The sequence below is a fragment of the Stegodyphus dumicola genome, chromosome 10 (assembly GCF_044657685.1).
Source record: "Stegodyphus dumicola isolate Sdum_Otavi_A_Nest chromosome 10, ASM4465768v1".
NCBI classification, from domain to species: Eukaryota; Metazoa; Arthropoda; class Arachnida; order Araneae; family Eresidae; genus Stegodyphus; species Stegodyphus dumicola.
This window is the reverse complement of record NC_140777.1, coordinates 17,763,819-17,788,291: the sequence shown is the minus strand read 5'-3', so window position 1 is coordinate 17,788,291 and position 24,473 is coordinate 17,763,819. Positions and strand designations below refer to the sequence as shown.

Genomic DNA, 24,473 nt, shown 5'->3' with positions numbered 1-24,473 from the left:
TGACGATAGTAATAATGATATATAAAAATGGAAAGATGATGATATATTCTATGTTAGTAAGAATAAATTTTGTCAGTGGCAAAATCAGAAGTATGCAAACTGCTCAAAGATGAATAAGATGAATATTATGAGCGTTACCTGGCCTAAAACATCATGCAAAGGACATAAAAGATGAAATAGGAACATTTTTGAAAATAGTTGATATAAATATGCTCGATGAAATTTTGGAATGTACAAATAAATATATAACTTTACTAAAAGGCAAAATACTCTAGAGATAGAGACTGCACTGTTTCCTGAGTGGAAAGGATGGCCTAATTTGGATTGTTATACATCATAGGAATAAAAAAAAGACACCATGGAAATGCAAAAGAATTGTTCTCAAATGGTGGCACTGGAATTGAAATAACAAGAGCTGTGATGAGATTTTTATTTTTGACAAGTTGTCTTCGATTAGATGATAAATCGACAGGACTGATGAAGATTAAAACTAGCCTGGATTTTAAAATAGTTATTAAACAATATTTTTTTTTAAATTTCTTTAATAAAATATATCATTGCTTTTCCACCTGACTAATATAAGCGTTTAAAAATAATTTACTATCATTTGAATACGGCATCATTTGTATTTTGCAGTAATAAGGTTAATATTTTATGTTTAAACAAATTTATTATCAATATTCACTCATTTCTGTCCTTTTATGTGCCCAAAACGGTAAAATAACAGATGTCATAAAAACTACGATCCGCACGTGCTCATGTAAAATTGCCAAGCACGTGTGCTGGAAGGTTAAAGGAAGGTTTCAGAAGGTAGAATTAGAGCATTTTTGCTTGCTAAAAGTCACGTTGCTAAATTTGATTCTCCTGAAGAGTAACAGGATATTATCTTTTAATTTAAATCTTTCGATTCTCCTTTTGTAATGTTCTGTGGCGTTGTTTTCCATGTTAGTTGAATCGTGTAGCTGTAACTTATTTTTACTTTGTTAAGTCTCTTCATTATCTTTGATTTAAGCCATAACTGTTAATTATATATTTTGTAAGCATGTGTGGTGCCTTCTGTTAATTTTTATTTAAATAAAGGGTCTCAAGGGTAAGTATAAATAAATAAATAAAGGGTAATCAAGGAGAAAGGCATTCACACCATCAATGAACTTTCAAATTCGGCCCAAAATCTAGCTATTGTATATACAGATGGTTCCTCCGACTCAGGCCTTGACAAGGGTGGCGCTGGCATCTATTTCATTCATGCTAATGGTGAATCTGAATCCCATAAAATATCTGTTGGTAAAATTGTCTCAAATTATACCTGCAAGCTCATGGCCATCAAAAAGGCTTTAGATATCTACCATTCCAAGGTAATCCAGAACTCCAGTGGCCTCTTATTATTCTTTGGTTACGTAGCATATTCGTAGCATATGTGGTCTACGTAGCATATTCGGAAACTAAGTACCGTTTCATTCTAGCGCCGTCGCAGCGCTGTGGTAGGCGCCCCGCGCATGCGCACTAGTCTTTCTTGTTCACTGACTTTCAATTGTCGCCATTTTGGTTGCTCTATGTTGTGTTTTCAGTTTGCTGTGCACATTCAAAATGTTTAAGACAATTAGTTCTCCCGCTGACTGTGAGATTTGTGCCGTGATTAAATTTTTGAACGCGAGGAATGTTAAACCGGCCAAAATTTATCGTCAAGTGGCAGAAGTTTACGGTGAATACGCGATAAGTGATGAAATGGTGAGAAAGTGGGTAAGAATGTTTAATCAGGTCGAACAAATGTCCACGCCGAGGCTCGGAGTGGTCGGCCTTTTGTTGCCACCAATGATTTGGTAAGGAAAGTTGATGAAGCAATTCATGAGAACAGACGCTTCACAATGACAACTCTTTCAGAGGTATTTCCACAAATTTCACGTACTGTTTTGTTCGAAAATGTATCTGACCGCTTGAATTATCACAAACTGTGTTCCCGATGGGTTCCAAAAATGCTCACTGATGTTCACAAAACAAAGCGACTTGGTAGTGCCCTGACATTTCTCACGCGGTACAGTGATGAGGGAGAAAACATTTTAAACCAAACTGTGACAGGTGATGAAACTTGGGTGTGTCATTTCACACCAGAATCAATGGAGTGGAGACCCACTCATTCGCCGAAAAAACAAAAGTTCAAAGTGACAATGTAATCACAAAAAATCATGTGCACTGTCTTTTGGGATAGGAAAGACGTTTTGCTTACTGAATTTCTACCCAGAGGGAAAACCGTTAATCCGGCACAATATTGTGAGACTTTAACAAAACTAAGGCGTACCATTCGAAACAAACGAAGAGGAATGCTCAGTAAAGGAATTGTGTTGCTCCATGACAATGCTCGGCCCCATACTGCTGGTGTCACTCAATCGTTAATTCGACAGTTTCATTGGGAGCAGTTCGATCACCCGCCGTACAGCCCGGACTTGGCGCCATCCGACTATCACTTGTTCCTGCACATGAAGCGCGAGCTTGGTGGCAAGCACTTTGGATCTGACGACGACACGAAAAATGCTGTGGAGTCGTGGTTATCGAAACTGGCAGGAAGTTTCTTTGACGACGGTATACAAAAACTGGTCAGCCGCTATGACAAGTGTTTGATCATTGGCGGAAACTATGTTGAAAAATAGTTTAAGACATGTATTTTCATGTAAAAATAAAATTGGATTAGAAAAAATTGTTTTACTATTTTTTTTCCCCCACAACGGTACTTAGTTTCCGAATACGCCTCGTAAATCTGCGCTCCAAGCCATTCCAGGACATTGTCATGCCCATGAACAAAACTACTGCAGCCCAATGAACCTGCACACTACAGTGGATACCAGCACATGTTGACATTTACAAAAATGAGCAGGCTGATCACCTCGCCAAAGACGCCCGAAACAGTTCTCAACTTTCCAACAGTTTGAACCAAACCAATGATGATGCAATAGCCAGCCGAAGACTTACCTCCCAATCAATCAAGAAGAATTCCATTCCTGCCCTAAATTGTAACTGTTATTTCCGCTAACATAGCCAGACTAAGGACAAAACACTTGAAAGGAACGGAGATATCCTCTGATGGCCAACGCAATTATAATAGCTGTCCTCACTGTAATCCAACTTTCTCCACACCATCTCTTCGACTGTCTTGCTATTTTGGCAAAATATTTATTTTGTTATTTTCAATATAGATATAGCACCCTCGCACAAACTCCTCTATTCTTTGAAAATTACTGATGTTACTGAGGCTGTTCTGCAGACTTTTGGTCCTACCTGACTCTTCTGCACTGACTCCTTGGACAAGACAATAACAACAACAACAAAGGACCCTTGCACCCCTCAGTCTCTATGGTACATTACAAGATATAATAATAATCCATGTAAACTTCTTCAGGCGTTTCATACTGTTAATGTTTTCAGAGAATTCAAAACATTATATAATTTAATAATAAATATGACAAAAAATTGCAAAATATGTAAAAATTCTTTATTACTATTATTATTATTATTATTAAATTGTAATAATTCTGCATTTTAATGCTGTAATTAAATGGATCATACTTGGAACAAATATTACTTGCTTAATTAATGCTATTATTGGTAATAATAATTTTGAAAAGTTTATAATTGTACTTTACTTTTATTGTTAAATAAAAATATAATAGTTTGTAATAGTTACAAGTAATTGTAATTGTTGGCAACCTCAACATGAGCTTCGCTTTTTAGATGTGATCTGCATTGCACTGTGTTTAACATTCTAAGTAGTTCAAAGTTAACTACTGATTGCACTCTGTGATACGCTGAATAGCTGCATGAGCATTCTGGAAAACTCCAGAGCTGTAAAGTGTTTCTTTTGGTAAAATAAATTTTATCAAGCTCTCATCAGTTCTGTATGCATTCAGTTTATTAGGAACCCGTATGCACATTGCAATTTGCATAACATATCTACATATGTGCAATAAACTGGTTTATTAACACTCTAACATTTCTATATTTTCAATACAGTTTGCCAGCCACGTAATCAGGAATGTGGAGTCGGAGTCATGGAATCGGAGTTAGGCAGATTTTTGTGTAAAAAGAGTCGGAGCTGGATTGGCTAAAAATACGTCAACTCCGATTCCAGTTTTTGTAAGACAGTTTGAATTTGAAATGAAATTAAGTGAATTGAAAAAAAAATTTAATAGCAAACTGACTTATTATTTTTATATATGGATTCTATACATTAATAAATATTTAGTTATTTCTTATTTTATTGTCATATTAATAAATAAATATAAGGGAAGAGGATGGATGATGTTTAGATGATGATGCTGAAGAGACATCAAAAGCAAGTCGAGCAAATACATTGTGCAGTCCTAACCTTGCAGCTTCCTGTTAGAGATGGGTTAAAAGAACCCCAAGGTACAAATCTCCTTGGTAAATTTAGGCAAGCAGCAACAGCAGCAAGAACTCCCAAAATTGGTGCCATTACTAGGAGGCGAGCAGGAAAAGGAGCAATTAAGCAATGCAATGGTACATATGTGATGATAAAGAGGTTGTTAGAATTAAGAAATTTTTTTTTTTTTAGAAAATGTAGATAACACAAATGGTTCACTAACAGGGCCCACCAGCGGCCGAGCGGTACAGTCGCTGAACAATGGTAGTTCGGTCCGAGGTTCGAATCCCGCGAACGGGCTGGCTGCATGGGCGTTTTCGTGGTTTTCCCCATGTGTAACGTGTATACGAGCCAGTTTCCCTTAGAAAGTCCTCCACGAAGGCATCCCTCATCTTAGGCAGATAGCCCTCGAGGCTTTGCCATACTCACACACACACACACGCTTCACTAACAGAAAGACTGTGGAATGATGTTGCAAAATTAAAAACTCTTCTTTCTACACCACATATAAGCACAAAAAAAAAAAAAAAAAAAAAAAAAGCTACAATCTGAAGAATTAACAGAAGGCTTGTTTCTGTGAGAATGGAAGAATGTGACATTTATTCTTTCTAAAATGGGAGGCCTTATTGAAGAAGGAATCAAGAAAAGAGAAACTAGTTTGATAAACAGTTAGATCTTGCTGGGTTCAATATATGTAGATACGAAACATTGAATTTTGTGGGATGACAAACAAATTAAAAAGGCAGAGAAAGCCATCTATGACCTTTCACTAAGAAGGAAATTATTCTCAGACCAGTTGGAGTATTCATATCAGGACAGTCATACTGCAGACAATGCAACTGAGTATCTATTATCCTCTAAGAAATGCTATGTATGATCACTCTTGTAAGACACCTCTTTTAGAACTAAATACAAGTCTATCCTGAAAAGTTAAAAGAAGTAACCCTAATAGTAACAGCTCTTCCTCCTACTCAGGTTAGTGTGGAAAGACTATTCTAAGCTCTGAAGTTTATCAAATTTAATCTATGGTCCCCTATCAAAGAAGATCTTGCCGAAGCTATACTGTTTTGTAGAAATTAGTAATGCTAGTTTTTTCCATCTCATGCTAATTAAATAAATCTGCTACTTCTTTTATTACTTCTTTTATATTTTAAAAAATAAGTTGTAATGCATGTGTATATGCTTACATATATATGAGGCAGCTGGAATCTTTAAAATTCCAAGGTACAAATCATCCGAGACCGAGTCAAAGTCGGTCATTTTCCCTACTGACTCCCCAGCCCTGCATGTAATACTCAGAATTTAAAACTTTTATTTCATCATATGAAACAAAAATATTGATAATAAAAAAGTATAAATTTAGAGGGAAAAGTTTTTTGTTCTGCATATTAAATACATTTTTGCTTTAATTCTACATTATGATAATTCATATTTCCTAGAAATTCCTAAATCATTTAAATCACAGATAAGCTTAAAATCTGAGTAAGTTTAAATGAGATCACAAAGCAAAACTCACTTGTTATTTGATTCCATTATATAATTAAAGAAACCAGCATTTTCTTTCAAAAGATACAGTGGTACAATTTCAACAATGTCTTTATCAGAAGTTTCACCCCAAAATTTCTCAAAATAGCAGTTGACTTCAAACATATAATCACAGATATCTTTGGTACTTTCTTTTCTCCATTTGCAAATTAAATACCTATATGACATTAAAAAAATACAGAAAAATATAAGAGACAATAAAATTCATTTTCAGTTACTAAAAAAGTTATAAATTTCTCTGCATTAATAAATACAGACATAAGATGACTAAGAAACAACAACAATAATAATAATAATCTTATGGAATTCAGCTCTTACTGTGTTAATTTAGTTCATTTCTTTCTGTCAATCACATTTTGATATTATCTGTTACCTTCAGTTAAGTAACTTTTAAGTAACAAATTAAAGCACCATGAGCAAAACTGTTGGTTTCAGAAATATGTTTCTCTCAAATTCCAGTAAAGTAAAAAGGTACTGAAGTGCTTTTCCATCAATCACTTTCAACAAACAGAAACTGTTGCCAACAGTACAATTCAGTGCCTATAATAGATAAGTGTGACATCAGAACACATTAAAAAAAACTTTATTTAAGTTTTATGGAGTCCCAAGCCTCAATAAGCCTATTTAGTTAATACTTACGTGCTATTGCAACCAATTTAGCAGAAGTAACCAAATTTTCAGAATATGCCAAACTCTGACCACCATGTGAATAATAATTTGTTTGGTCTCCTAGCTCATACTAATCCTTCAATCAAGCAAAATTGTATGCATAATTTTTGTATGTGTTCGTTTTCTTGTATTCCAAGTTCCAATGGTTTTTAAAAATAAATTGTGATATTTTTCCCATTAAACTCTCTTTTAAAATATGTGCTTGCGGAATTTGTCAGCAAGGGAAGAAACTGTGGTAAAATTTCTGCAGTATTCAAAATTTAGCCATAAAATTCCTACAAGGAAAAGAGTTTGGTAGACAACTGTTGTTGATAAGGTTCGCATTAATGCCAAGTTCCTGCAATTCTTTGATGTTTTTTAAAGCGAAATAGATTTTCATGTACTTGGGGAGAAGAACAAAGCAGAAAATTATAGAATGGTTAGGAAAAGAATGTTAAGTGCTTAATTTTTTTTTTAAAGCACCATGTAATCCTTATTTCAAAATTGAGATTTGTGTTTTAAATTGCTAAAATACATTTTCTCTTCGTATACTGATTATGTCTGCCAACATAAGATAAACACTTCTACACTCATGTCCAAAATTATCTTTACATACCCAAAAATGATGATATTCAATGAAATATCGAATCAATGTGATCCGTATTTGCAGGGAATGTGTGAAAACCAAGCCTAATTAGCATTATCCAATCAAAAGTAATCAAACGGTTTGCGATATGCAAATCTAGGTGTTACGTCATCCAAGGGTGAATCGAGTGCTTTGCCCAAACTGAATATTTGAGTGAATTTCTGCAACATAGTGTTTGATTTCAGTGTGCAGGGACTCAAAGCGGTTTCTTATGGCTTCGAAGTATCATTTGGAAGAATCTGTAAAGTGTTGAATTATCGGCCATTTAGAAGCAGGGCAGTCAATCATGGAAACAGCCACATGTCTGAATATTTCAAGACAGACAGTCTCTAAGCTATAGAAACAGTTTCAAAATGATGGAAGTGTTGTAAGGAGGCCTGCACAAGGTCGGAAACGAATGACAACTGCTTGTGAAGATCGGTATCTGGCATTAACTGCCCGTCGTAACAGAAAGGCTACTGCTCGGCAGTTAAGTTCAGAGCTTGCAGCCGCCACCGGAACTGTTGCATCACGGCAAACAATATACAGAAGGCTTAATGAAAAAGGCCTTTATGCCAGAAAGCCAAGGGTATGTGTTTTACTGTCTTCACAGAAAAAGAGGGATCGCTTTAATTGGTGTAAAGAACATCAAAACTGGACTGAACATCAATGGTCCAATGTTCTCTTTACTGATGAGTCGCGGTTTAGTTTAACTGGTGATTCTAAACGTGTTTACATCTGGAGGGAGTCAGGAACACGAAATGATCCCTCGAACATTGTGGAACGTGACCGTTTCGGTAGTGGAGGTGTGATGGTATGGGGTGGATTAATGATCGATGGACGTACGCCCCTACACATGTTCAGCAGCGGATCTGTGACAGGCCAGATATATCGGGATGAGGTCTTAGATCCTTATGTAAGACTTTTCAGGGTTGCATTTGGACCTGACTTTTTATTTATGGATGATAATGCCCGTCCACATCGAGCAAACCTCGTTGATGAATTCCTTGAAAGTGAAGACATTAAGCGAATACCTTGGCCACCAAACTCTCCTGACCTTAACCCGATAGAGAACTTATGGGACTACCTTGGAAGAGCAATTGCACATATACATCCTCCTCCTAGAGATGTAAATGCTCAGAAGACGGCATTGCTGGAAGAGTGGAGATTAATTCCCCAAACTGTGGTTAACAACGTTATTTCCAGCCTTAAAACACGTTGTGATATGTGTGTACAAGTCAGGGGAGATCATATTCCATATTAAATTCGTAAGACTTAATTCTTTTTCTGAATCATTCCTTTTTTTCTTAACTCTCTTTGTCACACTTTATTACCATTTTTATTGTTTCATGCTACAATTTTATATCATATGAGGTGATCTTCAATTTTTTCTGTTGCATTTATGTGTCATCATGTTATGTATGATTCCACGAAAATTCATTAAATTATTAGTCTCTGAGAAATCCGTGAATTTATGCATGTAAACATAATTATGAACATGAGTGTAGTTTGGGAATATTTCTAAAAAAATTTGTGAAAAACCACCAAATTGCACCTGATAAGTAACTTTTACCTTTTCATCTGTAAAAAATCATCACCAAAACGGTTGTACCAAAGTGGTTGTGTTAATATGTAAGTATTATTTAGTTCTTGTAAAGTGTAGTTTTTCCTCTGTTTCTTTTGTTTAAAATAAATAGGCAGTGCAGTAAGAACTGTGCAGACAATGACATAAATAATACTGCAGGGATGACTATTTTTTTGCTAATTTTAAATGCCATAAGAGATCTTTGGCTCCAGAAATAACTTGTGTAAGCTTTAATGAATTTGTTTGCCAGACAATCTCGCAACCTAAGATCATATTTAAGTATTTTCTAATGCTACATTTATAACTTGCATTTGTCGATTATCTAACTAAATAGTGATTATTTAACTAAATGATGAACAATCTATTTCTCCAAAATTCCACCAGCATGAATAGCACAAGTTCCACAGTATCGCCACCAACTTCCATGGCCAATAGAGAAATAGACATATACCATGAAATATATGTGTAATCCTTTCGTTTTAAAGCAGCTAAAATAAGACAATGTAACATCTGTTTAGAACAGCAGAACGAGCTTAGGCATTTTGGAAAACTAAGATATTAGGCAACACTTAGCTACATTATTATCAACACTTAGTGAACACTACTAAGATAATTTTGGTAATGAAATCTATTTTCACTGTCAGCAGATTGATTAAAAAAGATTTTCTGGTTTCTGGCAGTTACTGCACTCAAAATCACTTCAAATAGCCTTTTATTTTTTATGACTCTGCATCCATGTAAACAATGCTAAATAAATAAGCATGTGACTTCCCTCAAATTGTATCCTAATTCTCATTCTAACACTCTGTCAGCAGCTGTCAACAGGGTTGCCATTCAAACAGGAGAATGAAATTCTCTGACCTTTTCAGGTTTTCCAAGTGTGTTTCAAGAAAATTTCAGGCTGTCCGTGTAGTGCGAATTGGTTGTGCTGAGGGTAAATTAATTATGGTACCACTTTAAAATACAAAAATTTGCCAATTACATATGACTTATATATATACATAATCCCCAAAGCATTACTGCATTATTTTTATAACTATAATAGGAGTTGTTTTCTCCACTGAAGTTTGATATTAGAATCTGCCCAATCTGGATTAAAAAATGTCTTTTTTAGTTTGCAGCCAAATGAAAGAAACAAATCTATTTAATGATATTTTCAAATAAATTCAGGTATTTTATATTTATTTAGCAGCATAAGCAAAAAATATGTGCATTAAATTTCATGATGATATGTCATCATACAACTTAGTTTCAGGAGTATGCCAAAGAAATGAAGAAGCTACATTAAATTATACGAATAACATTAAAATAAAGTTAATTAAAGATTAAAAATTGAATTACAATAATGAACGATATTTTGGCTAATATATTCAATGGTTAGTCTAGATAACTGATTACTATTTCCTTTATTTTACTGCAAAATGACAAATAAGGAATTTATTAAAAAAGGAAAGATTTTGTAAAATCCTAGTATATGGTATATTCTTGGCCTGATTTTGAAAATTATCGCCAACAACAAAATGACCCACTTACTGCTCATCCTAATGTTGCCAAATCCCATGTGTAAGTATACGGCACACATGGGATTTGGTGATATTATATTTGGCTTTACACTGATTTTGTTTTATATGAGAATGGGAAGGTATTTTCTTTTGTTCAACATGTACTGCACATGCGAGTATGTGATCTCTCGATTGTCAAAGTTTACTGGAAACTTGCTTTGGCTTTCTAAAAGATAATCTGATTGAAGCTACGAAAATTGGCTCTACATTAGCTGCCCAAATGATGCTTACGCAATATTTAAGTCACCAAGAAAGTGATTGCTTCCAACACTGGTGCAAAAATCGCTTTTATGAGGATCGCCGTATGAAATTTCCTGACTTTTCCAGATTTTGAGTACAATATTTAAATTCCATGACATTTTTGGTCAATTTTCGAATTCTCTGACTTTTCCCAGTTTTCCAGGTAGCGTGGCAACCCTGAAAACACTGTCCGAAGAACTCTCCATGTAAGAATGGTTACTCAAAAAATACCACAATGCACATAATGAATTTGCTGTAATTAATCCAAATGCTGAAACAAAATATAATTTTGTTTCAATTTGTTGAAATTTATTATTGAAACAAAATATAATTTTGTTTCAATAATAAATTTCAATAATTCAATTTGTTAAATTGATAATTTAACAAATATCAAAAACAATTCCCATCATTTCTTAGCTACCCCCCAAAAGGAGCGCAAACAAGGAAGAAGAGGAATGGAAAATTTCGAATTTGTCTAATGTATAATATGATAAACCCATACCTGTTCCTCATAGAAATTTTTTCATGAAGGCACTTTCTTCTCAAAGGCAACATATTATTTTGTGATCTGCTGTTTTTACTGACCTAAATTACACTTTGGAATTAAGGACTTTGGGGGGAGCTGTTTTTTCCCTCTCTCTATAAAATTCATATCCTGCACTTTTTAAGCAATTCAATTTGGAAACTGAATATACATATATATTTCTATCTTATTAGACATACAAAAAGCATTTTTACTTATAACAATGCAATGTTGCTCGAAAACACAGAGTTTACAAAAACAGATATTCAATTTACATATGCTGCCAAGAAAAAGAAAAAATACGAAAAACACGAAATCACACACATATATATATACTCATCATAAAGCAGAAAATAAAGAATCAAAAAGTAAAATAAAGAAATAAGTTCTTTCACTTAAACAGCTTAATTTACAAGTTTGACAAAATTTTTACATGAAATGGTGCAATTTATTTTGAAAAATGTTAATTTAAAAAACATATGTCTAAAGATTTATTGAAAATTTTATCAGATATTAAAAATTTTAAATATATTTCAGCTACAAACTTCATATTCTAAATACATTTTAGCTATTTCATAGATTAAAACTATCTTAAAGAATATGAAATTAACCAGTCCATTAAAAATATGGGAAAATGGTATTATATTACCTGATTAATATCTCAAAGAGAAATCAACAAATTTTAAGTAGAACAAAAATACTCAAACATTTAAAAGGTTTTATAGAAAAATAATAGTTTAATCCATTTTTGCACATCTGTTAACAATAGTAGCAGATCGTGCTTTCTTGAGAACAAAACAAGCTCATACTCATTGCTATGTAAGCCTGTTTTTTGATAATAAAGTTTTTTCACTGTATCATCATTTATACTGAGTTAATTACTAATATTTGTCTTAATAACATTTTGTTCCTTTTTTTCCCTAAAAAATAAGTGAACAATGTAACTTATGCTGCCATTGTGCTTTTATGTACACACATTTAAGAACATCGACACTCCTCCCCCCCCAATGTGGTATCCAAATACTGCAATGAAAAACATTACCACAAATGTATTACATATTCTTGATGAAATAATGCAAAGAAAGTTATCTGTATATGTTTTTTGAACCGTTTTATTTTTGCTAGATATAACAAAGACAAAAGATCACAATTTCTCAAACAACCACACAAGCATGACAAACTTTCCTTACTTAGCAATGCTAGAAGTACAGAGAACTGCTTTGATATTGCTTTGTGGTTATTAGCTGATGTGTTCCAGATGGCCTGCAGTTGTGTTTGATGCCCATTAGAGAACTAGATCATATTTCCAAATGCATCTACTTCCATAGTATAATGCTTTTTCTTTCTTTGGATAGTCAAAATAAAAATCGAATGATTTTCAAAGGGAAGAAATCAGAAATGGGGGGATAATGAAATATTATATAAAAATTAATAAAAATCATGATTTTAGGAACAAGTCTGGAGAAATATGTTGTAAACCACGTTGCCGTGAGTGTGGTTAAAAATGGTTTGCCATTGCTCCCCCCCCCAAAAAAAATGCATACAATGCTGTGTGAAAAAATATATTAAAGAAAATACACTAATCTTCTCCAATCCATTAACTCCACATCTATTTATTACAGCCACCTTTACCCTCATGATATTTTTAACAAAATTAAAAAATAATAAAAAGACAGGAGGGGGAATAATTATGATAATTAGAAAATCAGCAGATTCTTCTACAAAGCACACATGATAATTACCAGATAGAACATTAGAAGAATCTACAAAGTTCCAATAAGATATCTTTTTAATATCCTTTGAAGAATTTGCATATTAAACTTATTTTAAGTAATACAAAAGTTTTTCAATAGTGTCTTTATTACCATAAAAATCCAATTAAACACAGTAATTAACGGAAAACCTGAAACACGATTGCAAACTTTTACTTGCTTATATATTATTAACAATTTTAATGACTGTCTTGTGAATAAAATTTGAAAAGAAAAATTAAGCACATATGTGTACATGCACATGCATGCAAACATTTTAATACATGTGCATACTTAATTTTAATCTGCTTATGTTTATACATAAAAATATGATTTATATTTATTTAATTAAAAAAACTTCAACTTCAAAATATGATATATGGAATTTACCTTTCTGAATTTGCAGGCCTACTGGTATTTGGCTTAAAAATACAAATTTTCTCAAAAGCATGATACATTAAATAGACTAGTCCAACACTAAAGGGGGTGAAGAGATCAAATAATTTACAGACGAAATTACCTCCTGAAAAAGAAAGAAATATTATAAGTATAAAAAAAAGCATATGCATATAGTTTCTCGAAAAGTTTTACTAAATGGCAATAAAACCATCTCATTCAGTGTGGTTGTGTAATTGAATAATTATATTAGCTTTATTAAATTCATGTCCCTCCCTCCAAAAGCTTGATGGCATCATCACTGTATCACTATCAGCTTCTAAATCTAATTTCCTGCAAAGATTGACAATTTTTATAACGGGAGTGAACTGATCAGTTTCTGATTTTGCCTTTGTCTTACTTTTGGAAAAGAATGGATCAATTTTCTTCCAGCTATCATTCCAAGAATCTGGGAAATTTTATTCTAAAATTATGCTACAAAAATAAAAACCACATAATTTTAAGTTCTTGCAAGTTAAGGCATAACTGTTCCTGCAGTTACTCAGAAAACGTCGTTGTCCAAGTAAACATTCTGCTCTGTCTAGATATTAATTGAATATATTAGTCCTAGATGATCTAGATCTTAGTCTAGGTCTAGGGCTTTTCTTAACTGAATCATTTGTATAAAGAATCAATAGTTAGAAACTGGTTTCCACATTCTATGACCAGCAGAAATTTAGTCATCATACTATCAAAATTTTCATGCAGCTGATAATCCCGTCATAATTTGTTTGGCAATGTATTGTGGTTTTTCTTACAACATTAACCTTGAATTTTTCTTTTATTATTTATTTTTTCATATACTTAGAAAAATGAGTAAGCTGATGTACCGATTTCAGTTAACTAATTACAGTTGAAACAATAATTACTGTTTAGAGCAAACATACACACAAAGTTGTGTATTTAACAACAGTAGATTACAGAGTACCAAGCAACAACAACTGTAACAGCAGTTGATAACACAACTAAATTTGATGAAAGTTTACAGTTTGTAAGCAGAGTATCAGAAGATTTTTTTAACTGCTCCTAATCAACATATACGTAAAACAGATTTTCATTAATTAAAAAACAAAAATAAATAGAAATGTGCATACAAAAATGAGTTTACCTAAAAACTCTCAAAGTTGCAAAATCAAAAACATTAAGCCCTGTGAGATTTTATTAGGTGAAATCAATGTTCTATCACTAGATGAATCTTTAAAAAAAAAGAACTTATAATCAAATTTCAACAAGTGACATGAAATGAAAAAGAAGTTCAGTCTCAAATCTAAAACACTAGTATAATCTCATAGGACGAAAATCTAAACTTTAAAATTAAACGTACTCTGTATTTAGCACTTATTAGACCAATTTTGCTTTATGCAGCCCTAGCCTGGGCCATGGTGTTAAAGATAGAACAAAGGAAAATTAACCTCCTGCAAAATAAAATACTAAGAGCGATGATTAATGTGCCTTGGTATGTTAGAAATATGATCATTTATAAAGATTTAAAAATTAAACCAATACCAGAGCAGATACTAATGGATGCTCACAACTTTTTTGAGAAAATGGAGAATTCGCCAGTCAATACTCTGAGAGTTACGAACTATGATACCACTGTGGAAAACGTTGTGAAACGACCTAGGTCAATTCACCACAATGTAAAGTGGTGGTAGCTGTAAATATGTATACAGTTTTATCCTACTTATTTCATTTTATTCAAATATTTAATCAAGCACTTAATCCTAGTATTTATCCAAGTATTTAACAAAGATTTATTTTGTGTTTGTGAATTTGTGTTTGTGTTTACTACTAAGAATATGGACTTAGTGCCCGGACAGGCAAAGAATTTTAGTGTTATTCGCACAAAGCGTAAATAATCAAACTCACCACGCCTACCAATGTGGATCCAACCGCATTGGCTAGTACCAATCACGTGATGCTCATACCCTGAATCCTCAAGAATTAGATATTATTTTCTCGAATCTCTCACTAAGCAGTTTTATATTCTTCAGTCAAGACTCAAATGATTTTTATGACTTAAAAATTGAAATTTTTGTAGTGTACGCCACCTTGACTTGCCACCTTAAAGCTCTGATTGCCTGATCTCTCAGACTCTTATTTTCGCCTTCGGGTGAGTGCTGTGATATCGCCCTAAATTTTTCTACAACCCTGAATGGCCCTATGGCAAGTTAGAATGATCAGGTTTAAACTCTAAGAAGTTGATGCCTGTAGTGAAAGTAAAGCATAAGCATAAAACATTGGAGTAAAAGTTTCAGTTTCTGATGAATGCTCATCATTTTATAAATTTTGCTGACACACATCTGAATTTTCACTATTACTTTGTTCTACCAAATTAGCATGTCTGCAATTTAGCAATAAATTAATACCACTTACTGTTACTAAGGGATATGATTAACAGGCATGAATGAATGGGTCACAAAATTATTAATTTTCCAGATATGCATTCAATTACGGAGAATGTACCTTAATATCTCCATCAACTTAGACAATAAGATTTTGAGAGAAATTCCTATCTCCATTATTAGAACTATGAATGAATGGGACATAAAAACATTTCCTTTTCAAGAATGCATGCAAATTATTTAGAAAAAGTTTTCATATGAATAGATATGAGTAAAAATATTATTAACACACAAAGAGTTTACAGTAAAAACAACTTCCCCTCCCCAAAAAAGGCCTATGGCATAAAGATTTAATCTCAGTACTTTTATGAACATTTATATTTTATTTTTCACAGAAAAGTTTTCATGTTATTTATATGATTGATGGATGCAGTCTTTGTTAAAACTTCCCATGAAAAACAGTTTCAAATACACGTCAAACTTAATGAAAACTTAAATGTCAACAACAGAACAAAAATTTTACCTTCACGCAAAATTGAAAGTGCACAGAGGAACTGACATAGATACAATCTTTTAGATAAAATTTCTTGTTCATTTTCTTGCCCTTCAACAGAAAATCCCTACAGAAAAATAAAATAAAATTACTTCATTCTTCATTATCAGTTCAATAACTTAGCATCATATGTTCTTTTTTTTAAAAAGGCATAAACTTAAAAATACTTTTACACAGCTAATTTAACCCTCCGAGTGTTATGGGTTTAGCCCTGAAATTTCAAAGTTCCTCAAAATGTCGTGATTAAGTGGTATTTTCTAGATTTTAATTAAAAAATTACTCTTTCATTTTGTACCTTGATTCCTTTTCTTCCAATATACATCCAAACTGAAATCAGATACATGAAAAGCTAGCAGAAATTTTCCTGTTTATAATGAATATAGAAGGCAGCCTTCTTTACAGAATTTTCCGGCCGTAATGCTGAGAGGGTTAAAAGCATACTGAGGTACTGCACCACTATAAAACCTGATACATATTAATCTGAAATAACATTTGATTCATTCAGTATGAACACAGTCAATATGAATTTGCATCAGAATAAACTACATTAGATTTCTTATGCATATAACAAGAAACAAGAAGGAAAAAAATCATGTACAATATCAAAACTCTTGAAAAACCCAGAAATTGTTCTCTCTGTTTTTGATGAGAATCTGATGAACTCTAAAAAAATAAAAACACACAAGGAAAACGATCTTGACAATGCTTTGTCACTGCAGTCAAAAGTCGGTTTCATTACTAATTGACCATTTACATAAATACAGACTGAAAAATCTGCCAAGAACGTGGACTATCATGATTTTATGTTATGTAATGGGTTAGTAGATCATTTTAAAAACACACTGAACTCCAAACTATCAGCAACATCTGTACAAAACATTATACACCAAATTATCAACAACATCTGCACAAAAGGAAACCAAAAATGACAGGATTCAAAATGTATTGCTTTAACTAGTGTTTGGGGGAAAATAAAAACATCTTCAGTGCAGATGAGACAGGAATTTTTTACCAATAATGGCTGTTAAAACTTAAATTCAGAGGTAAAAAGTGCAGTGGGGGTTAAAACAACAAAAGAAAGGATAATGACAAGCATTGAAAATCAGAAGTTATGAGTTGATGGAAAACCAAACTATGATACCTCAAAACGCTAAACTCTTCCTGTCATTTAGATAATGGATCGCAAAGTGTGGATGACACTTGAAACATTTCTAGTGTGATAAATAATTTCGTTATTAGATAATTGTCCCACTTATTCTTCCATGCAAAATCTGCAAAACATTAGCTCTTCTTCTACCTCCAAATACAACTACAGTTTTACTGACACTTTATCAGAGAGTAGTTAAAAGTTTCAAATGTTTTTTAGATGCTCTTTAATCTTAAATCTGAATAGAAAGGTGGAAAAGAAATTAGAGCCACAGTTAATCTATTAGATGCAATTTATGTTTCAGATGATGCGTGGAAACATGTAACAGATGTCACAATTCAGAGGTTTTTTTTATGAAAATAGGTTTCAAATAGATGGCTTCATTTAAATGATTTTGTTGTTGAAGATGATGAAGCAAAAATGACTTTACTAACCAGTAAATATATTTTATAAGATATCACCCGAAAATAATCCTATAAAAGATGAAAGTTAGAATAAGTAAACATCAACTGACTCGTGATAAATCTGCCTACAAAATTATGATCAACCTAAAGAAACACTACACATTTTAATTTGAAGAGTCCCATTAGTGGCTAAATGATTAAAACTATTAAAATAGTAACTTACAACTTAATTTCGAAGCCAGGCAAATGGGCTGGCCGCATGGTTGGTTTTTGTGGTTTTCCCCATGTAAAATGTGATTAATTAGATAACCTTTAATTTAATTAACCCTTAATTATATAACAATCATGCACTTTATAATAGTAAATAACCTAACCTTTAATGCAACTTTATGAAACATAGCCCAGAGGAAAAAAATGCACAGATGACATTATGTGTTTTACACAGAAATCAAAGACAAATTTAAATACACCAAAAAAGTAATTAAAATTTAAAACATTAAATTATAGGTCGCATAAATAAATTTGGTGATTTTTATCATATGCATTTATCATATGCATATATTAGCATCTTTTTCTTCCATTTCTTATTCGTTTCCAGGTATTGTGAGTAACAGCAAATCATTGACTGCATATATAATTACAACATTACAAAAAAATTAAAATGCAAATTAGGTTTGAAAACATTTCATAACATGAATTTTCATTAAATTTTGATAAAATTCAGATTTAGCTGAGTTTTTAATAGTTTCATTAAATATCAGACATCAGCTAGTTACTACAGACTATTGATTACATCAACGTTTCTTAAAGTTTGGAGTACGACCCCAAAGCTTATTAAATCCAAATGCCATTCATCACGGAAAATGTTTGAGCATACTTTATGTCCAGCACTGCCAAATATTGCACCAAAATTTAATTTGTTATGCAGCAAAAAACAAGCATCTGTCTCATTGTTCTTCACAAGCAATTTACAATTCATTTTCTCACAAGCATCTGTCTCTCCTCTTTTGATGTTCTTTCGTTAATTTTTGTGTACTCGAAACAAATCCTAAAACTGTAAGGGGGTTATAATTTAAGTTACTTTATTTAGACCTACGTAGAGCCCATTCTGATAAACTTATTTCTTTGAAACTTGGTATATGTGTTACAGGGACCGAGGGAAAAAGAAAACTGAAATACAAAATAATAGTTCAAATTCCAACCACCAGTTGATGAGGGAACACATGAAAAACAAAAACCCTAAACTGGAAACATAAAACTTAATCTAATTGTAGTATTTGTTCAATGTGCATTTCATTTGCAACAATCACACATTCAAAGCGCGTTACTGCACATTAATAATAGCGCAATGGGTTTCTCGATCAATTGCTGCTACATGACCTGTTATGCTTGGTTGCAATTCAGGCATAGTGTGTATGGTTCCACTGCACACAAGATTTCTCAGGAATTCCCACAGCCAGATATCACAGGGATTCAAATCCTGAGAATGAGGAGGCCAGGCAATAGGAAATCCTCAAAATTACTGAATCATCTCTAAAGTGAGCTCAAAGCAGTGCCTTCATTCATGGAGGTAAGAAAGGAGGGAAGGGCCAATACCACACTATGAGTGAAGCACTGCTTCAAAGCTTCGGTCTCCAGATGGAGTGTTTTTTGTTTACATTCAAAGGCTCCTTTGACTGATAGTATTTTGACACATGACAGTTCAATACAAATCGAAAAATGGAACATTTCTGCATAAAAGAAACATTCGTTGCATGATGGATAATACCAAGTTGTATAGTGACATTTATGCAAAAATCACATCTTGGTTATTTTTTATAACTAACAACCGTGATTTTAATTATGAATTTGTTTTATAAAATTCTAAGCTGTGAACTACAAAAATATAGATTTTAACAAAAATGTTATGCTTAAAGAATGAAAAATACCTTATGGTACCTTTAAAATTGTATACGTCTTTCGATAAAACCTCGATAGAGTATTCGCTTTTATTTTATGTCCCAAACGCCAAAATGTTTTAATTAAATACTTTTTTTTGTCATTCACATATTACTGTAACATGTACTTTTTAAAAAATTTTCAAGAAGAGGCTTTATAGATGCTCATTTTACAAATCATCATTTTATTTTTATATAACTGAAACATAATCACAAAATGTATCCTAAAACATACTTTAAGTCAAAAGTTTTAAATTTGATGACTAAATGTAAATATAAAATTATGCATGTTAAAATATTTATAATTAGGCACATAGGTCAGGCTATGTTTTTATCAAATGGAGTAAGGTATGCAAGGACTATCTGCCAAAAGGGAGAGATCCCATTGTGGAGGAATTTCGAGAAAAAACTGACTTTTGAGTGGGTATTAAAAATAATGCATGTAATTTTCATTCAAATTATATTTTTACATATTTCTTATGTAAAAATTTCGGGTATATGCTAAATTATTGTAAATTACTTTACTTGAAAAATATAGTGAACGCACAGAAATTAAAGATTTGCATGTGCCGAAAATGAAAAATGTGAAATATGTATGGGTATTTATGCATCTGCTTGCAAAAAGCATGTATCTGCCTTTAACAAAATACATAAATATTTATGAAATTATTTATAAATGTATTTGAAATGAAGGATTTATTCATTCGTAAACTTCTGTGAAAGTTACTGTGAAGAAATCTAATTATTAAATGCATCTAAATGTATAATGATTATAAATATTATCTAAATATATAATAACCTTAACGTTGAATTGTAAACATAGATTGAAATCCTGTTGATAAATGTGTTTATAAAACTATTTAAGCAAGAATTGTTCGTACTGGAAAGGAATCTGTTAACATGAAAAGAAAATTTTATGACATGTGTACTTAATAAAGAAGAGTTTTAGAATATGTATTGTTGAAATTAAGAGTAAAAAAAATCTGATAAGTATGGATAAAAGAATTATTCCCTTACATTTTATAACTCAGTTACAAGTTTTCAATAATATTTTTTTAAAGAACATTTTTTTAAATTTTCTTTCAGAAATATTCAGAGAAAGTTAAGCCTCAAAAGCTAAAAAGCCATGTCATATTTGAGAAAGTATTTTAGGAAGAAGCTGTATAAATAGAAAAGAAATAATGCATAATTTTAATATTAATAATAGAAAATAAATCATGAAAAGAAAAAAAGGGGGGAAAAGGGGGAGGAAAAAAGAAAGTCTGAAAGGTTTCAGATTTTAAATTACGTTCAAGGTTTTTTTTTTTAAATATTTTTAACATTTATTAAATACCATGTTCTTTGCACTTAAACCATAAAATTCAGTTCAAGAGCAATATCGCGAAATAATTTTAAATTGATCCTACGTTTAGAATTTCCGATATACAGTCTCACCCGCTGAAGATAAAAATGTTTTTCCTGTACAACGTTGCCATTGCTCGCTTTGAAATCCTTGAGTTTGTTAATCAAAAATTGATTAAAGTTTTAGATATATGAAATCGATAATAAAACAAATTCCAAATTTGGGCTTCCTGATGCCCATATATTCACAGTAGGATTACGTCATTCAAAATTTGATGGCTCTAGGACCGTTGTTTTATCACAATGCGAGACATACATGTATGCAGATTCTTCATTATTTAATTTCTTCAAATATAATACAGGGCAATAATATTTGGTGGCAACAGATTGAAAAGTGAAACGGATATTCAGAGTGATTCGACACAAAATTGCAAAATGAAAACAATAGTCTCTCAGGGACAAAGCCCCTTTGGACTAATAATTTTAATATTAATAATACAATAAATTTTGGTCTTAATTTTTGTAATCCTTAACTGAATAAAATCGAATTACCTTAAAATTTTTTCCTAATGTAATTAACAAAAACTTGTAAAAATATTCAAATTAAACTGTTCTGTGAAAAGTATAGCATTTAATTCCATTCAGAATGAAATGTTGTTTAAAAAGGTACTTTTCCGTTTCGCCAGCGCAAATCTCGCCAAGCAGACTTTGTTGGCGACAACATACAGTATACACATAAAAAATGTTAATTCTAAGAATTTTTTTTTATTTTGAAGGCATAAACATTTTAATATGGTTTAAAATTTTGTAAAAAGCCAATAAATAAAGACAATAAATTTGTAAAAAGACATTAATTTAAGAATTTACTATGATTTCATGGTTCAATATCCTGATTCGCCAAGTGATGTCATCTCACGTAAACTACGCTACTAAAATCTAATTCGCTCAGTAGTTATCTACATTAATTTCAAGTTAAATCTTAATTTGGAATACAAGTTTAAATGCAAGAATTATTTCAATTCGTACGAATAGCTTACTCAGAAATTATGTAAAACCGCAGTGCTTTACTTCGCTAGTGCATTCTCATTAGAATTGATGAATTTAACACTTGATTTCGCCTTCGGATGAGCGGTGTAATTGCGTTCTAATTGACTTAGAACTAATTGACTTATTACCGTGAATTGTCTTAGGGGATAAAATTTAAATATCGTGTAAAAATTCTATATTATTGTATGCCAGTATTGAAAGAAACAATCTGATAAGAAATGGCTTCAACATGTTTTGAAACTGAGGCGTAAAAGGTTACCAACAAAGATATTCCGTCTGGCATCAGTTAAACCATTATTGGCGACTTTATCGTTTGCGCCGTCAAAACGGAAAAGTACCTTTAAAAATGTATTCTTTCACATAATTAGGGCTCTGAAATATTGTAGAAAACGAAAATAAATACATTTATATGTATATTTACGACGTAATTACAAAATATTTACATTCGATTATGTCAAAAGCCATTGATCTTAATGGTAAGTCACTCAATGTTTTGGTCACCATAAAGAGACTACCAGTGCTTCAGTGTACGGGGAAAACAGGTTAGAGCCACTCCTCTTACTTCCTAGCTCCAGGCCTTCATTAGTAAGGTGATATGAAGATCTTACATGGAGACAGTAGCCTCTAACCATTCTTGCTCTTGTAAGGCAGGAATGATTTGCTGCTGAAAAGATTCACAGAAATGGGCACCTGTAGAATTTGTAGTACTCCACATGTAACAGTTTTGAGTATTAAACTGTATGAGTACTGGCTTTTTAAAACACTCCAAATATGCATAACTTCCTTTTGACATTGTATTTTCCTGTACATTCTTTTCGACCATCTGTTGGTCGAAATTTGAACTATTATTTCTTTACTGCAGTTTTCTTTTCTTTGTGGTCCACATAAAGTAGGTACCATGTTTCAACAAAATAAGTCTACCAGAACAGGCTCCACACGGCTCTAGGGTAACTTTAATTATAGCCACCTGTTAATTCTTTTCATATGTTCATTGTTTCATATATTTACCAAAGGAAAAAATTATTTATGGGTAAATATTTGTTTAAATAACTTTATTTTACATTTAATACCTGAGGTCATGAAAAACTCTTTGTATTAAAAAGGAGTCATGAATAAAAACAAGCACTGGATTATATGAATGCGATATGGTATTTCCACTATAAATATAACCTGAAATGCAGTAATCACGTAATGTCATTCAGTGACTTAAACTATTCAGTGACTGACATTCAGACAGCTACTTCAATGATTAAATGTGCCACCTTTACCGATATAGGGGTTAGCAATGCTAATTGCCATAGCCATACTGTTGGGCTCTAGTTTGAATCCTGGGGAAAATGTAATTCTTTAAAAGAAGTGGCCAGAAAGTGGTGAAACTTGGCAAACAGAGAGAGACAGCAACGAACAGTAAGTGATCTTTATTTCAAAATGATATGCATAATAATACAGAGCGAGAAGAGTGTCAGCTCAGTAGACTGTAGAACCACCTTGTATGGTGATACACCTTGGACCACCTTGTATGGTGATACATGAAGCAACACGTCTAGATACAGAGTCAATGCACCTACGGATGGTGTCCTGAGGAATGGCTCTCCATTCCCTGTCAACCATTTGCTATCGTTCGTCTTCTGAACGTGGGAATTAAACAGCCTGGAAATGGCATGTAATCAATCACATCTCAAATTCGATTGGTGAAAGATCAGGAGAGAACAGTGGCCAGGGAAGCTATTGTACACCTTGTAGAGCACATTGGCTGGTGCAAGCAGTGTACAGACAGATATTATCCTGCTGATAAGGGGCATTGGGCAATCCCTGAAGGGGGAGTGTCACCAGCCGCAGCACATCATCCATGTATCGTTGGGGTATTATAGTGTTCTGAAGAACCAGGAATGGTACACAATTGCACCACAAAACCATGATGTCACGTCGCGCAGTGGGGCATTCCACAATTGCTGTTGGGATTGGACCTGTCTTGACAACGACACTACATTCCTATGCATTGACTATCATTGCAGAAACAGAAGCGTGACTCATCTGAAAACACAACCTTGAGCCATTCTGTCGCCCACATTGCTCGAGCCGGGCACTATTGCAGAAGTTGGCGTCAATGTAGTAGGGTCAATGGCAGTCTTCTTAATGGACATGAGTGCAAGCCACTAGCCACCCACTGATGGAAAATGGTTCTGGTTTATATGGGAACATCTAAGGTGTCTTAAACATGCTGCAGAATCGAGACAGAAGTGGCTTGCAGGTGCACCACAGCTTGTTGGTGGATACGTCGATCCACACATGTTGACGACACTCTGGCTACATTGGCTCCTCTCAAACTCGCCACATTTCCTGTGATGAGATTTTCCATATGGACCAATCTGGCCTTCTCAGTCTGATTACCCTGCCCCTCATAAAATCATTT

The 24,473-nt window shown here is 32.8% G+C and overlaps 1 protein-coding gene across 2 annotated transcripts in view; it reads right to left on the bottom strand.

The window, feature by feature from the left end:
* The window catches only part of Cmtr1 (Cap methyltransferase 1), a 129,747-nt gene that overhangs the window by 36,606 nt on the left and 68,668 nt on the right, over window positions 1-24,473 (bottom strand). For both annotated transcript variants that reach the window (XR_015043299.1, XM_085824683.1), the window contains exons 13-15: window positions 16,155-16,251; window positions 13,242-13,374; window positions 5,889-6,074 (exon numbers count right to left, since the gene is read on the bottom strand). Coding sequence is in view for 1 of the 2 variants with exons in the window: in XM_085824683.1 (XP_085680809.1) it covers window positions 5,889-6,074; window positions 13,242-13,374; window positions 16,155-16,251 (416 nt within the window). In the remaining variant the exon portion in view is untranslated. The remainder of the gene's footprint in view (window positions 1-5,888; window positions 6,075-13,241; window positions 13,375-16,154; window positions 16,252-24,473) is intronic.